Source organism: Narcine bancroftii, chromosome 4 (assembly GCF_036971445.1).
Source record: "Narcine bancroftii isolate sNarBan1 chromosome 4, sNarBan1.hap1, whole genome shotgun sequence".
NCBI lineage: Eukaryota > Metazoa > Chordata > Chondrichthyes > Torpediniformes > Narcinidae > Narcine > Narcine bancroftii.
Window position 1 is genome coordinate 303,414,889 of NC_091472.1, and position 18,102 is coordinate 303,432,990.

An 18,102-nucleotide genomic window follows, 5' to 3' on the forward strand; every position below is an offset into this window, starting at 1 on the left:
AAATTGATGACTTGGTGCCTCTCTACTCCATAATTACTTTTAAACATCAGTTTAAAGACACTGAATTTCAATGCAAGATTTCTAAGACTGAACTTTGAATTGGACTTTACAGAATTGTAAACCATACACACACATATACATTTGTGCATAGTTGGGGTTAAGTTAATTAAGATTCTATGTTCTTAATAGTTATTAATAAAATATGTTGTTTTAAAGATACTATTGTCTTGGTGAATTTCTATTGCTGCTGGTCTATGTCATAACAAATTGGAGGATTGTTCAGAATAATAACCAAAATTGGAGCTTATTGATCAATTAATTTTCAATTTGTTTGGTTAAATTCCTTTTTGAAAGCCAATTAAAAGGCTGGTGTGTGTGGAATCAGCAGCAATGGATATCGATACGTTTTTGGCATCACCAACCTCTGCAGATTTGCAGGGGCAAAAAGGAGTGAGACAGTGACTATTGCCCAAAAGTTGGAACTTGTGGGGATAAAACCATCAATGAAAAAATTTGAGATCCAGAGAATTATAGCTGAGAACGATATAAAAGTATGGAGTTAAAACAATTTCCTGAGAGCAAATCTCTTGAGCAGCAGTTATAGCTAGGACAGATGTAGTGAGAAAAAAATAGAATTGAGAGAGAGAGAGAGAGAGAGAGAAAGACCAAGTGCAGCATGAGTTAGAAAGAATTCAGGGGAAAGGAGAAAAGAAAAATGGAAGAAGGTGAAAGGCAAAAGGAAGAAGCAGAGAAAAAAAGAGAGGAAGCCGAAAGGCAGAGACCGTTTGAGAGAGAACAAAAGAAGGTGGAACTAGAGTTCGAAGAACGTTGAGCTGAGGAAGCAGAAAAACAAAGGGAGTTTGAAAGAAATAGAAGAGAAGGAGGAGATCCATCTCATGGTCCTCATGAGAGTTTTATGACTAGTAGGGAGGTGAAATTAGTTCCTCAGTTTGATGAAGCTGATATTGATAAATACTTTCAGCATTTTGAGAAAGTTGCTGAGAGCCTGAAATCGCAAGAAACCATGTTTCAGAGTGTGATTAAAGCTCAGGAGGCTTGCCTTACAATTCAACGAGCTGTTGATTATGATTCTGTAAAGCACGCTGCGCTTAAGGCTTATGAATTGGTTCCAGAAGCTTGAAGACAAAAATTCAGGAATTTGAGACACAGTCTTATAGGGATTTTGCAAATGACAAAGCTGTGTACTTTGATTGATGGTGCACATCAAAAGAGATTAATGGTGATTATAACAGACTGAAAGAGTTGGTGTTTGTGGAAGAAATTAAAAGGTGTGTTCCTAAACACACAAAACCATATTTAGATGAAAAGGGACTGTAAATTTGGCAGGATTTGTACCCAGTAGACCTTTCCAAAAGGGTAATGAGGAATATCCAATAAATTAGAAAAAAAATGGGGAAGTAGTGCAATGAGTAAAGAAGAAGGGAAGTAAGAAAAAGAAAAACCTTCAGGTCCACTTTGCCACTATGGTAAGAAACCTGGTCACGTAATAGCAAATTGTCCTGCGCTAAAGAAAAAGAAAGAAAAGGAGATAGGACCAGATGCCTGTATTCAAATGAAAAAAAAGGTTCTTGAGATGCTGGTAAAATTAGGAAGGAACTCAAACATTTTGTGTCAAAGGGTAAGGTTTCGTTAGAGGAAGGGTTACCACAGATGACAGTAAAAATCCTTCGAGGTACTGGGGCTGCCCAGTCACTCATATTAGACAGTGTTTTAGAGTTCAGCGATGTCTGCCACAGATGACATGAATTTGATCACCTCATCTGCATATCATCCAGAATCTCACGGGTACTTGGAGAGGTTTCATTTGACCTTAAAAACCATGATGAGGACCTGTTGTGAGAATGAGAAAGACTGAGGTGAAGGTGTCCATTTGCTCTTGTTTGCGGTAAAGGAATCTGTACAAGAATCATTAGGTATTTGTCCTTTTGAGTTGGTATTTGGACATCAAGTTCGAGGACCTTTAATGTTGTTGAAGGAGCAATGGGTTAATAAGGATATGCAGTTGAATTTGTTAGATTATGTTTCAAAGTTTATAAATCATTTGCAAAGTCTTTAAAATAGCTGAAGAGAATTTGAAAACAGCTCAAGATAAAGTGAAAGTCTGGTATGATTTTTTTTTTAAAAAGAGAATGAGAATTTTTAAACCAGGGGATAAAGTGTTAACTCTGCTCCCAACAAATTCAAATCCTCTTGGGGCAAAATTTTCAGGACTGGATGAGGTAGAGTCAAAGGTAAATGAAGTCAACTACGTAGTTAAGGCACCTGATAGGAGATGTAAACCACAACGCTGCCATGTCAACATGTTAAAACTTTATTTTGAGAATTTGGATGTTATCAAGAAGCAGCCTTCATTAGAGGTTATTGATAAAACTGAGGAATTTATGGATCATGAGATGATACAAGTTGACCCTTGTAGATCAAGAGATGATATTATTAGACAATCTACTTCAAATTCAAGTTCACCTTGTGTCCTGGTGCCTAAATCGGATAGGGTGGTTAGATTTTGCACTGGTTATAGAAATGTTAATACAGTAACAGAGACAGATGCTTATCCTATCCCTCGGGTGGATGATTGTGTAGACAAAGTTGGAAAGGCTAAATTTCTTATGAAGATGGACTTATTAAAAGGTTAAAAGGTGTTCCCTTAACAGAGAGAGGTAAGGAAATTTCTGCATTCGTAACCCCGTCAGGTTATATGGATTAGTGTTCTACTGTTTGAAATGAAGAATGCTCCAGGAACATTTCAAAGGATGTTCATTTCTGTGATTCAAGCTTCAGAGCAGTGATTCTCAACATTTTTCTTTCCACTCACATACTACTTTAAGTAATCCCTTAAAACAATTTTGCATTGTTTGCATTTCACGGCTAATGAGAGGAAGTACCAATCTATGATAGTTAAAAACAAATATTTTGTTATTATTGATATCGTACCTCATCACTGACCACACACTAGAGATTTTAAGAAAAGATTTAGGCATACAGCATGGCAACAAACCCTTCCAGCCCACAAACCCCATACATTTTTGGAGAGTGGAAGGAAACCAGAGCAACTGGGGAAAACCCATTTACATGGGCAGAACGGACAAACTAGTGAAGGACTGCACCCGATTGGAACCCGGGTTATTGGCGCTGCAATACTATTGCGCTAATTTCGATATAAATTTATCATAAGATGCGATTAATATGAATTTCTATGAAACGTTATACGCATTTTATTTGTGGAACGGCAGAAACCCAGTGTTTCAGACATCATTCCTAGCTATCTCCTGATGGACAGATCAGGGGAGGGGTAAGGATAAGATGCAATTGATGGAGCCAAAGAAAAGCATTTTTACATGTTTGCAGAGGAAATGAATAGTTCACTATACTTTGCAGTTCGAAATATGCCATTTGTGGACATTAAAATCATGGAGAGTAAACAGCATAAACGTTATCAGAATAAAGGAGAAAGAGACATTATCGTCTTGGAAGAGATTGCGTAACGAGGATTTTCCATTCAAGTGAAAAACCGAGAAATTTGGTATTTTTTAAATATTGTGAAAAATTTATTTATTTCTAATGTTACTCTCGAGAGTGATCACTTTATAATCTTTGCAGGAAGGTGGAGAGCTTTTTTCCCCCCTTCAGTCATAAACAGTGGGAATGGCAGCCATGCAGGGGAATACTCTTCTTGCAGAAAGTAGATCGCCAGGGAAGCCAGCGGTATACCTGACTACTTCAACTGCGAGAAGTGCATCCAGCTGCAGCTCCTGACAAGCCACATTAAGGAGTTGGATGAACTCCGGATCATTCAGAAGGCTGAGGGGGGTGATAGACAGAAGTTTCAGGGACACTATCACACCTAGCAGGCAGGGGGAGGGGAGGTGGGTGGTAGTCAGGAGAGGAAAAGGGAAACATGCAGGTAGTGCAGGGCAACCCTGTGGCCGTTCCCCTCAATAATATATCATTTTGGATACTTTTGAGGGGAACAACCTACCAGGGACAAGGTCTCTGGCTTGTGGCTAAGCACGAAAGGGATGAGAAGAGATGAGCTGCAATGATAGAGAATTCCATTGTTGGGGGACAGATAAGAGGTTCTCTGGAAGAGATGAAGTATCCCAGATGGTATGTTGCCTCCCTGCCAGGATCTGAGATATCTCAGATCAAGATCATTGCATTCTCAGGAGGGAGGGTGAGCAGCCAAATGTTGTGGTCCATGTAGGGAGCAATGATATGGGGTGGAAGTTCTGCAGGGAGAGTTCAGGAAGTTAGGCCTAAGTTGAAGAACAGGACCTCCAGGGTTGTGATCTCAGGACTGCTACCAATGCAACATGCTAGTGAGGTTAGAAATAGGAGGATAATGCAGCTCAATGTGGCTGAAGACATGGTGTAAGAGGGAACACTTCCAGAGAGGGTGGGACCTGCTCCAACAAATTTTTCCTATAGAAATCAATTGTAATCGCTTCTTCGCTTTACGCCATTTCGGCTTACAATTGATTCCATCGGAACACTCTAGTTCTGTAAAGCAGGGTATATTTGAATGGAGGTACCAACTAGAGAGAGTCCAATACTTGATCTTCTATTAGGGAATGAGACAGGAGAGGTGACAGAGGTATGTGTCGGGAAACATTTTGGGTCCAGTGATCACAATGCCATTAGTTTCAAGTTAATTATGGAGAAGGATAGGTCTGGGTCTTGGGTTGAGTTTCTAAATTGGAGAAAGGCCAATTTTAAGGAAATGAGAAGGAACCAGAATACGTAGATTGGGATAATTTGTTTTCGGGCAAGGATGTATGAGGTAAAGGGAGGGCCTTCAAAGGTGAAAATTTGAGAATACAGAGTTTGTATGTTCCTGTCAGGATAAAAGGCAGGTTAGAAGGCACAGGGAACCTTGGTTTTCGAGGGATATTGGGGATCTGGTTCGTAGAAGAGAGAGGTGAATAACTGGTATAGGCAACAGGGAGAAAATGAGGTACTTGAAGAATATAATAAAATGCAAGAAGTCCCTCTAGAAAGAAATCAGGAAGGCTAAAAGGAGACCTGAAGTTGCTTTGGCAGACAATGCGAAGGAAAATCCTAAGGGTTTCTACAGGTATATTAAGAGCAAAAGGATAGTATAGGAGTGATTGACTTTGTATGGAGTTAAAAGAGTTGGGGGAGATCTTAAATTTCCCCCCCCCCCATCAGTATTCCCTCAGGAAACGGGCACAGATTTGTGAGAAGTAAGGAAAACAAGCCGTGGAGTCATGGGATCTATTCCGATTAAAGAGTAGGTGCTTGCTGTCTTAAAGCAATGAATCCCCAAGGTCTGACAAGATATTCTCTTGGACCTTGAGAAAGGCTAGTGTAGTAACTGCAGGGGCACCTTAGCCATGGGTGTGGGGCCAGAGGATTGGAGGGTAGCTCACGTTGTTCCATTGTTTAAAAAAGTCTCCAAAAGTAACCCTGAAAATTACAGCCGTTGAGCCTGATGTCAGTAGTAGTTAAATTATTGGAATGTGTTTTAAGAGATTGGATAGAAAAAAAATGATAAGGGATAGTCAACATGATTTTGTGCATGATAGGTCATGTTTAACCAATCTTATAAAGATTTTCAAGGAGGTTACCAGGAAAGATGATGAAGGAAGGACTGTGGATGTTGTCTACATGGACTTTAGTAAGGCCTTTGACAAGATCCTACATGGGAGACCAGTCAGGAAGGTTCATGGTGAAGAGGTGAACTGGATTCGACAATGGCTGGACAGGAGAAGCCAGAGAGTAGTGGTGGATGATTGCTTCTCAGACTGGAAGCTTGTGACTAGTGGTGTACCTCAGGGATCATGATGGAACTATTGTCGTTTGTCATCTATATCAATGATCTGGATGATCATGTGGTAAACTGGATCAGTAAGTTTGGAGTGTTGTGGTCAGCGAAGAAGGTTTTCAAAGCTTGCAGTGGAATCTGGACCGGCTGGTAAAGTGGGTTGAAAAATGGCAGATGGAATTTAATGCAGACAAGTGTGACGTGTTGCATTTTGGAAGGACAAACCAAGAAAAGACATACATGGTAAATGGTAGGGCACTGAATTTTGAAAATTGCCATTTGATTTTAAACTAAGGTTTTAATGAAGAAAATGAGGGCCACGAGTGAAAAGCACGTTACATATCAGAACCAGATATCTCTTGCCGAGTCAGGATGGGGAAGGAGGCAACAGAAGAACAATATTACTTTCATATCCAATTGAAAGTTACTTTTCAGTACATGTATGTACGATTTCACAGATAAAGGTAATAACTATTTGACCAAGAATGAAAATATGTCAGTGAATATATTATGTAAGGGCTGGAGCATGCAAAAAAGATCGTGATAATTTTAAAGGAACATGGCATAAAGCATCAGTGCAAAAAAAAATGGTTGCGCTGACTGATAGAACAAGAATGTTTAAGGGCAGCACTGTTTAAAGGAAAAGAGTTAAGTGCAAGGTGAGAAAAAATGACACACAGATCAATAACTCCATAATATTGGCATGACAATGTAGAAGGCACTCAGGCAAGAAACAGTCAAAGAGGAAGGAAGAACGCAAGGAGGATTGAAGGGCAGGAACAGAAGAACACTGAACTCTAGATTAGAAGTGGAAATGTAAAAACAAACACTGACGAAAATGAAGGTGCACAAACAAAGGGAAAAGGCAATTGATGCACAGAAAAGCAGTGAGTAGAAGGGCAGGTAGGTATCAAAACTTATAGAAGGGAAAACCAGAAGTGGGTCAGGACGAGAACAGAGCAGAGAGACAATGATTTAGAGCAAGAAAATAGAATCCATGGGTGCAAAGTAAAGTGTGCAAGAAGGGATATGACAGGAGAGAAAATGTAGTAATTGGCTTCGAAGTTGAGAGAAAGGCCACAAAAGAGGAAAAGAAGGAACAAATAAAGGGGAACCACGTGATGAGGACAAAGGGAAAAAGCACGACTAAGAGAATTTAAATGAGCTTGATGTAAGAAGAGAAGCCTGCACTTTGATTCAGAAAAAGAAAGCAAAATGTGAAATACGTGGCAGAAGAGACTGAGAAAGAAAGACGACAAAGGTATTTCCTCACAGTTAACAGTATGTTCCTTACAGCACTTCTACTCCATATAAAGCTGATGAACAGTGCTAATGTACCAAAAAAATAATGCCCCAAAGTACTTCACAGGAACATTATCGAACAAAACAAATGAGAGCATAAAAAATAGTGGGCCGGGAAATGTAGCTCGAGTTCAGGTTGGTTCGCAGGGGCAAAGAGGGATGTTATATCAGTGATTAAGGATAATAAACTTGAACAAAAAGGACAACCAGAAACAAGAAATGTATTATAGACTCCATGGTCATTGAAGACCAAATATACTGGAAAACCTCTGGGTGCAAAACAAAAGATGATTCATAAATACATAATAGGCTCATGAGCAATAGCAACTTTGTGTGGAACAGGGAGATGCTGGTATGGTTGTTAATGAAGACTTTGCATCTGTTCCCATAAAAAGAATTTGGCACAGGCATTGTAATGAAGGGGTGTGACACATTGTTTGAGATGAACAGAAGGGAATTATCAAGGGGTAAGGAATTTTTATCAGTGAATAAATCACCTAATATTGTATTTATGCATGTCCAAACCATTTGGATTTACACCATTTGGAACAAATTCGGAAGCACAGAAATCAGCTATTACTTCGACAAGTAGGTTAAACAGGTAATATCAGAACGGATCTATCAAGGGCGTTTTTGATGAACCTGTTCAGATCTATGAATGAAGCGCATATGATGTGACTCAAATGGGTTTTAACAAAGTGGTTCCAAATGCCAAGGAAAGACTGGTCAGAAAAGTAAAACGCCATAGAATTAAATAAATGTGGCAGGTTTGAGAAAAAAAATCCTGCTTCAGGACTAGATTAATAAAGGTATTAGCCAATACAAATTTTAATGACTAAAGGGTTTTTTCTGATTGGAATTTCACTGGGCTCATTTGCTTTTAAACAAAAAACCTGAGGGACTTCATCAATGTTCTAAAATTTTATATCTGAAGTATTGCATTTTACAGATAAACAAATATTGGCTTGATGTTCCATAAGAAAGGAATATGTACAGTGCAGAATTATACCCATGGAATTATCAAATGGAGAAAAATCATGGCAAAACAAAATCAATCCAACCAAGTGTATGGTTAGCAAGGTATCCTCCCATTTACTGTGTATATGAAGGAAAGTACACAATCAAAATGACTGGAAATCTGCATTCACAGATCCTAGAGGCAGTAGAGGACTTTGATAAAGCAGTTTGGTGGAATATGAGATGTGTGTATTCACTGGACAAGATCCTGAAGAGCAGTGTAAAATGCGAGATAGACCACTGCCTAGGGATGCGGCCCCTGCCTAGGGATGCGGCCCCTGCCTAGGGATGCGGCCCCTGCCTAGGGATGCGGCCCCTGCCTAGGGATGCGGCCCCTGCCTAGGGATGCGGCCCCTGCCTAGGGATGCGGCCCCTGCCTAGGGATGCGGCCCCTGCCTAGGGATGCGGCCCCTGCCTAGGGATGCGGCCCCTGCCTAGGGATGCGGCCCCTGCCTAGGGATGCGGCCCCTGCCTAGGGATGCGGCCCCTGCCTAGGGATGCGGCCCCTGCCTAGGGATGCGGCCCCTGCCTAGGGATGCGGCCCCTGCCTAGGGATGCGGCCCCTGCCTAGGGATGCGGCCCCTGCCTAGGGATGCGGCCCCTGCCTAGGGATGCGGCCCCTGCCTAGGGATGCGGCCCCTGCCTAGGGATGCGGCCCCTGCCTAGGGATGCGGCCCCTGCCTAGGGATGCGGCCCCTGCCTAGGGATGAGGCCCCTGCCTAGGGATGAGGCCCCTGCCTAGGGACGAGGCCGCTGCCTAGGGACGAGGCCGCTGCCTAGGGATGAGGCCGCTGCCTAGGGATGAGGCCACCAAATTACATGTTGAATGGCCAGAAAAAATCTGATATGAAATGATATTTATGGAGAAAGTAATGAGGCATCATTATAGTTGGATGACTGACAGCAGAATTGGTGAGTTTTGACGCAAAGAGAGAAGACCAACTACCTGAAGTTACAAAATTCAGTACCGAGTCCAGAAGACTGCAATGCTAGGACCGAGATGAAGTGTTGTTCTTCAAGCTTATGATGGACCCTTGTTAGATTAGTGCACAGTCAGAGAGGTCGACTGAGAATAGAATGCAGAATTAAAGTATCAGGCAACAGAAGCTCAGAGATACACATGAGAACCGAAAGAAGATGTTCCACAGAGTTGTCACTCAACTGGTGTTGGGATCTCCAAAAGTCAAAGAGATCACATTGTGAACACCGAATCAGATTATAAGGAGTGCCAGTAAAATTGTTGCTTCGCGTGTAAGGCCTATTTAAGCCACTGGATGATAGGAAGGGAAGAGGTAAAAGGACAGGTGAATCTCCTGCAGTTTTCAGGGGAAATTGATGTAAGGAGAGTGGTTGCTGAAATAAGAGAAGACCATGGGGAGAAAGAAAAAAAGAGAGGATACGGAGAGCAAGTGGTGGAACATGGAGAGGGAGTTTGAAAAACAAAAGAGAGTGGAGACCAAGAGAAAGAGTGGAGAGGGAGAATGAGTGAAATGTGAAGAGCTGTAGCATGAGAGCATGAAAAGAGAAAGAACAAGAGGGAGTGTAGAGTGCAAGAGTATGGAGAATGAGAGAGAGAGAGAGAGAGGAGAGCAAATGGAAGCAAAAGATAAAGTGAAGAGTGTGGAATGAGCATGGAGAGAGAAAATGAGTAAATAGAGAAAGGTAAGGTGTGTGAGGGTGTAGGTGCGCGCACGTATATGCGTGTGCGTCTGTGTGGGTAAGTGTGTGTGGGTACGTGTGTGTACGTGTATGTTTGCCTATGTGTGTGTCTGTGTGTGCGCGCATGCATTCAAGGCAATGGGCTAGAGGATGTAAAAATGGTATGAATGCACAAGGCAGAGCAAAAAACCAGTGCCATTATGATAGGATGCTTTCCTGCAAACATAAACATGCAAGAAAGAAAGGAGTGTGGAGCAGAAATGGGATAAGGGAAATAGACATACACAAGAGAAAAGCAGTGTACAAAATAACATCACAAGAATGAAAGAGGATTAAAGTTACCGCAAGCACAAATTATCATAGACTTCAATTAATTATACTTTGCACATTTCAAATTATTTCACACAGACTTGATTAGCATGAGATGCTGGAACATATGCCAATAGAGTAGCCCAGATCCACTGGTCTCCTTTCATAACTTCTCTCTCACACACTTGTTCATCAGTCAATTACCAGTCTAATTGCCTACCTATACAAATTCTTTTTGCTATTTTCTCTAATTTGACATAATTTCTGGACCCATACTTCTACGTTTCATTTCAGTTCATTGTTATTCTGCAAATTACCTCGAGCATCCAACTATTGACCCTCCTTCATGTCAATGAACCTCAATCTATTGTTCAATTCATCTTAACCAAAACATATGTTCCATCTTTCTTTGCCTTAACTATTCTCATGGTAAATATTAAACCAAATACCTCAGTTTGCTACATATGTATTATTGGAACATAAAGCCAGAAACTTGGGTCGCATGAAAGTTTTCACCCCCTTTCCATCATGTTCAGTACCTAGCTTTTGGTCAGTAGCATGCAAATAGACTTTTACCAAATTAAATCTTCAGGATTAAGCCAATACTGCAGATTGCAAAATAGGGAAGAGTGGCTGAGAATTTTTTTCCACATTTACACAAGGATGCTGATATTAGAAGCAGCATCAATCACTTACAGCCCAGCATGGAAAATTCAAGTTTACCAGACTAACAGTGATCTGTAATTAGTATCAAATGACAAGGTTTATCTACTTACAGTTTGGCTGTAATCAGGAGAATAATTGCAAGAACTGAACTTTTTTGCAGCTTTGTGATCTGTCCCACCATTGTAAGTCCAAGATAAAAAAGAGCTGAACCGCTGAAAGAACTTGCCAGACCATCCAGAAATTCTCCAATCATTGCTGGGATCTTTTGTTCAAAGATAAAATTCCCAAAAATTCCAATAATGACCATAAAAACAATTGGGTTTTTAAAAACCTGGAACAATACCATTGCAACAGTCTTCAGTTTGCTTTGTTGTAAGTTCACATCTTGCTTCCATTTCTGAATTTCACAGAAGATAAAACCAATTGGGTTTAACAGTAGCAGAGAGATAGGAGCCAGCAGGTAAATATACTGAAGATATTCTGGATATGTATTTCTGTACAAAGCCTCAACTGAAATACACAAAGCCATCAGGTTATCACCACAGGATGTTAATTGAATTACAACATTTGTCTTAAATACACAAAATTCATTTTGAATAAGAGTGTGTGTGTGTGTGTGTGTGTGTGTGTGTGTGTGTGAATGTGAGAGATATCAATGATCTTTCATCCATTTTATTCAGTCTTACCTGCTGAATATTTTCAGTGCTTCCTGTTTTATTTCACATTTCCAGCATTTGAAGAGTTTTCTTTACAAAAGGTATGGTTCATTTATGGGGAATTATGACAATAACAATTAATCCAAGCCTCTGCTCTAGGTTCCCTTCAACAATCCCCCAGAAGTCATAGTTCACAGTGAAGGTGAGTGGTAGAACATTGTAGGAGTTGATGGAAATGCTCAGCATGGTACCCACCTGTTTCAAACAGGGGTCAATCGTACCAATGCCCAAGAAGAACATAGTAACCTGCCTTAATGACTATCGACCAGTAGTTCTTACATCAACAGTGATGAAGTGTTTTGAAAAGCTGGTGTTGAAGCATATCAGCTCCTGTCTGAGTGGTGACAATGGATACGTTCCAGTTCACCTATTGTAGCAACAGGTCAACAGTGGATTCCATCTCATCGACTCCACACAAAACCCTGGAATTCCTGGACAGTAAAGACGCATTTATCAGGATGCTCTTTATCGACTACAGTTCAGCATTTAACATCACCATCCTCTCAAAACTGATCAGCAAACTCCAAGACCTGGGACTCAATACCCCACTGTGTAATTAGATCCTTGATTTCCTCACCTCCAGACCACAATCAGTGAGGATTGGTAAGAACATCTCCTCCACAATCTCCATCGGTACCAGAACACCACAGAGCTACATTCTTAGTTCCCTGCTCTACTCACTTTACACCTACAACTGTGTGGTTCAGTACGATAATAACACCATCTACAAATTTGCTGACAATACTACAGAAGTGGGTTGTATAAAGAAAGGTGATGAGTCAGCAGGCAAAGGGGAAATTGAAAATTTGTCTGAATGATGCACCAAAAACAACCTTGCACTCAAAGTCACCAAAACTGAGGAGCTAATTTTTGACTTCAGAAAGGGAAAGCCAGATGTATACAATCCAGTGAACACTGGGGATCAGAGGTGCAGAGGGTGAGCAAATTCTTGGGAGATCTTGGGAGTCACTATCTCAGAGGACCTTTCCTGGAACCAACACACTATTGGCATTGTGTTGAAAGCATGTCAGCACCTCTACTTCCTCAGGAGTTTGCAGAGATTTGGTATGACACGACAAACCCTGGTAAATTTCTCAAATGTGTAGTGGAAAGTGTTCTGCCCGGCTACATCACAGTGTGGTATAGGGACACCAATACCCTGAGTACAAAGCCCTCCAAAAGGGAGTGGATACAGCCCTGGACATCACAGGCAAAACTCTCCCCACTATCAAGAACATCTACAGGCTATATTTGACAGAACCAACAAATTCATTACAAAAGCTGCATTCAATGGTACAGTTTCAGGTTATAAAATAAATTGGGATAAGAGTGAAATTAGGCTTCTTGCAACATACCATTTTCCAAAGAAATACTCAGTTTAAATGGGCAACAAAGTGGATAAAATATTTGGGAGTTTGTATGGATAATAAAATTACAAAATTTATATAAATTGAATTGCAGAGTCATTGGGAGGTTTACAGCTGTCCAATTTTAAAAATTATTATCAAGCAGCCCAAATAAAATTTCTTACATTTTTCTTTGTAGAGGGGGAAAAATCTCCTTGAGTAAAAATAAGATTAGATAAAATAGGAGAGAGAAAAGCAGAGGACTTTATATATGAATGGGATGCAAAATTAATGACTACTGAAAGAGAAACTCTTCTGTGGAAACATTTGATTAAAATTTGACATAATACAAATACAGAAATTGGAATAAAGAGTAATTTGTCTCCTAAAACTCCGACTCATAACAGCCTCATACTTTGTACATTAGATAATCAATTTTTTGAAATTTTGTCTCGTAATGGATCAGATATATTGAAGACTGTTATAAGCTAGGACAATTGATGTCATTTGAACAACTTAAAAAATAAATGTGGTGCTCTTAATAATACGATATTTTGCTATTTTCAAATCAGAGCATATTTAAGTGATAAGCTGGGTCCAACAATGTATTTACCAAAGTGTAGTGATATAGGGACTCTAATAAGAAAGGGAAATACAAAGGAATCTATCTCGGCAATTTATCATTTACTTCAAGTGGGGACCCCTAAACCAGGGATTCAGAAATCTGATTTTTTTTTTAAACATCAGTTATACCTCACACCACAGAAATTAAATAAATTGAAATCAGCTCAGTGTTTTAGATGTGGTGAAGAGGTGGGAACTTTTTTTTAACATTCAACATGATCTTGTGATAAAGTAAGTCCTTTTTGCCTGGTATTAGGAATGTTTTTTCAATCAAATTAAAGAAGCCAATTTCCACAAAATCCAAAATTATTTTTATTAGATAACATTATAGGGATCAGACCTAAATTGAAATTAACTAGATGCAAAATAGAATTTGTTAAAATTGCATTAGTAGTTGCTTGGAAATTTGATTCACACCTAAGTTTGGAACGATGGAATGGGGAAACAAACAGTTGTGTTCCCCTAGAGAAAATGACATACAATTTTAAAAAATTTGGTGCCTGCATCTACAAAAGAGCATTAAATTTTTTTATTTCTAAATGTTCTTCTTAGCCTCTAAGACCTGCGTGGAACCCCATTAATGATGAACTAGATATGAATTTTAGACTAGATGGATTTTTAACACTTTCGGCGTCCGTTCTCATTCCTTTTCTTTCCCTTTTTTCTATTCTAACATTTTACTATGTACGCACTTTTCTTAGGTCTGTAGGGGGTGGGGGATGGGGGTGTTGGGGTATTATCATCATGTATTTAATACTCAATATATTATATCTGTTTTTTAAATATATTTGAATGCATGTATGGTTAAAAATTTTAAATAAAATATCTACAGGGAGAGCAGCAGCAATCATCAAAGATCCATATCACCCAGCACACACACTGTTCTTGCTGCTCTCATCAGGAAAGAGGTGTAGGTGCCACAAGACTAACACCACCAGGTTCAGGAACAGCTGCAACCCCTCCACCATCATAACCTTCATCAACAAATTCAATTAGGGGCTCATTTTCGGCCTCTTATTTGTGCACTTTATTGATTTTTTAAATTTTCTCTGTCTTGTTTACATTTTTTATCCGTTTGCATTTATTATCTGTTATATGCTGTGTACATTTTTTTGCATGACCAATACGTGGTCATTCTGCCTTGCCTGCAAAAAAAAAGAATCTCAGTATGTATGTACTCTGACATTAAATGTGAGAAGAATAGAATGATATTTGTGCAGAATAATCCTTGCATCTGGCTGAAGCGTATACTGAACATCTTTAACGTAGTCAATCTGACAACAACATTTCATCAACAATATAGAAAGCAAAATTTAGTACTCTTCTAAATGCTGTAGATGATATTTTAGGACTGGATAGGTTTAATGGAGTATCTTAAAAGGAGCAGAAGATGATGTTTGGAGAGTGTATTCCAGAGCTCAATGCCAAGGCATCCATAAGAGCTTGCTCTTGAAGTTTTTTAAACTTCTTGTGCATTCCCCTTTACCCATTGGCTGCAGGTAATATAATAGTATCTGGTCCACTTTCTGGAATTCCTTTCTATTAAGCATCTTTCTTACTTCTAAGCTTGTGTCTATCTTTGGCTCAGCATTACTTTTGTCCAGTTCTATTTCTGGGACTGTTCAATGTCAAAAATATTATGCACGTGCAACTTGTATTGTTGACATAAATTATTAAATGATTTCTTGGAATGTTCACACATTTTATGAAATGCTATAAAGACTAAGTTCTTCAATCTGTGGCCTATAACACACTGTGATGAGTTATTTGGGATTTCTGCAAGCAACACTAACAGCTTCTTTCTGCCAAGGTCAAAAGACCTCGGATAAAATTTCAACAACAAACTTAAATGTGTTCCAGAAAATGTTTATCATTCAGCCAACATGATTTAAAATTATTTAGTCTTTCTCTCAGAATTGTGTCAAATTACTAGCTAAATGCCCTATGTTATAAGTGACCGCTTTTGCTCAAATTTACAAAATGCAAGTAATATGGATGCTGGAAATTCGAAATTAAAACAAGAGCAGAACTCAAATGCACAAGCAATGAGAGGTTATTCCAAAGCACTCACTCTAATAATTCAAATAACACTTGGGAATCAAATGGTATTTAAGTTTGTGAAGCATATTTCAAGACAGCAGCAGCAGGAAAGCAATGATTTTTTAAATTAGTTTTTCCAAGATCCTTGCAGAGGTAACAAAAACATTTTTATTTGTTTATTTGCCTCAGCAGTGAAATGAGGCAGATATATCAGACAGCAACACTCAAGATGAACTAGTCAGAAAGCCAGGCATCATTCATGGATATACTAAAAATTGTTCTTTATGCTCAAAGGCCTACCAGTTTGAGGGAATACTGGAGGATAATTCCAGTTAAGTACAGAGGGAGGAGACAAACAAAAAGATGAACAGTAAATAAATCCACAAATAGAAATATTATCGGAGAGATAAGCAGAACGATTCCAAGGTCTGGCATTTCTGCGAGGAAAATACTTCAATGAGCAATATTTTCCGATAAAAAATATGAAGCAAAAACCAAAAATGCAATAAACATTTAGAAGATCAAGCATCATCTGTGGAAAGATGCCAATATATATCTCAGTTCAATATTAATATGTTTTCATACTCTACAATTTGAAATATTTTGCATTGTTGAATAAATGCAACTAATATTTTGTATTTAATTTTTCAGTTTTTGTTAAAGCACATCACAAAAATCCGAGTCAACAATATGTAAAAGGCATACCAAGGGAAAATTTCACAGCATAAAAATAAGAATCATGAACAGAAATCTTTTCCATACGACAAATTAGGAGCAGATTTTAGTTCAGCCTGTTCTAACAATATAGGAACCCAACACAAAAACCCTCAACCCTCGCTAAATGTAAAGGACTGACGTAGTTCCCATCTCACATGTCTTAGTTTCAACCAAAATATGCATACCAAGAGCATAACCAAGAAAGCAACATTTTGGAATAGTTCTCTGGAGGATTAAAAGCAGATTGACCCTGCTCAGAAAGATGTGATTAAATTAGCTCAATTCTCCATTATAGCCCGTTAACTTTTGAGCAGAAAACAGACTGCAGGGGTTAGAGATCTTTCTCTTTGCCTCTGGACATTACATATTCCAATTCAAAAAAAAATGATCTGAATTAGCAACCAAGGGTTTCTATTGTTTTCTACAAATTCTGCTTCTCTTTTCACGAGTGTAACTTCTGCAGAATCATGAAGAAATATAGGATCTGCTAAAGCTTAACAAATGGTAATGTATTCCTCTTTCTCTTGGCATAACAGCAATTTTTTTTAAAAAGCATTGACAATGTGCTTTTGTACAGAGCAACTTCTTTTAAGTGAATTATTCTGCAGATGCACAGAATAATCTCAGTACTAGTTACATAATCGCCACACAAAGTCCATGTCAAAGGGATTGCTGGGAATGTTCTAAGAACAGACTTGGGTTTGGTGTAGTGAATGTACTCCGATGTGGAAAAAATATAAATGTAACAAGTTCAGAATCCAAATGATCCCACTTCAGCTTTCAGCACCTGATATATTGTATTCACAATTGGAAGTTCATCTTGAGTATTGCTGTCTGATACATCTGCCTCATTTCACTGCTGAGGCTTCTGTGCTCCCCAAATAAAAATGTTTTTGTTACCACTGCAAGGATCTTGAAAAACAAATTTAAAAAATCATTGCTTTCCTGCTGCTGTTGTCTTGAAATATTCTTCACAAACTTGAATACCATTTGATTCCCAAGTGTTATTTGAATTATTAGAGTGAGTGGTTTGGAATAAACTCTCATTGCTTATGCAAATACCTTGGCATTTGAGTCTGAGGTGACCACTGGATTCAGAGCCCAAATTCTTCTTCATACAAAACAATTTTAGAATATTTCTTGAAGTGGTGTTCAGTAGCAGATCCAAGAGTGCTTACTATTTCCATCCTTGTAGAATTTTTCAGCTATATTTATATCTTCCTCAAATATTAAGCCCTTTCAAAGCCAAAAGGACATTTGACGTAGCAGTGCAACCCTATCCCTAACCATAAATTCAACAATAAAATAAATTGGTGAATCACCTCATGGAACATCATGGTTGGTTAGCATACTTACAGGAATACAGATAAACAGATTCTGTTCTACAAATTAGTATAATTTACAAAAATAGTTAAAACAGTGTTCTGTGAATTTATAAACATGAATAAATCTGTAAGAGCTTGTTATCTATCCAGCCAGAAATTAAAATATGATGGCATCAGTAACAATTTCAAATACTGTAATGGGACCTCTGGCAACTCTGTGTTCAAGAATAATTTTTATCTAATAATTATCAGGCTTTTAACCCTCCCCTTACTACCCAAGCCTTAAAGTACTTGGAATCACCAGAAAACCTGTCTGCACTATTGATGAACCACTTTTTTCCTTGCACTATGTATATAAATATGATTTGCAGTGTATTTGTGCTTTGTACTCATGTGTATGACAATGCCCTCCCACTCTTTTGTTCGGACTCTTGCTGTCATTTTCTCATACTTTGATCAAGGGTTCCAGCCCGAAACATCAGTTCTGTATCTTTACCTTTGCTACATAAAGGACATTGTTTGGCCTGCTGAGCTTCTCCAGCATTTTGTGCTTTTACTGTATGACAATAAACATTACC

The 18,102-nt window shown here is 38.9% G+C and overlaps 1 protein-coding gene across 1 annotated transcript in view; it reads right to left on the reverse strand.

Annotated features, from left to right (window-relative positions):
• Positions 1-18,102, reverse strand: part of gpr155a (G protein-coupled receptor 155a) — a 118,097-nt gene that overhangs the window by 65,390 nt on the left and 34,605 nt on the right. The window contains exon 4 of the mRNA XM_069935773.1: positions 10,867-11,266. Within this exon, the coding sequence (XP_069791874.1) occupies positions 10,867-11,266 (400 nt within the window). The remainder of the gene's footprint in view (positions 1-10,866; positions 11,267-18,102) is intronic.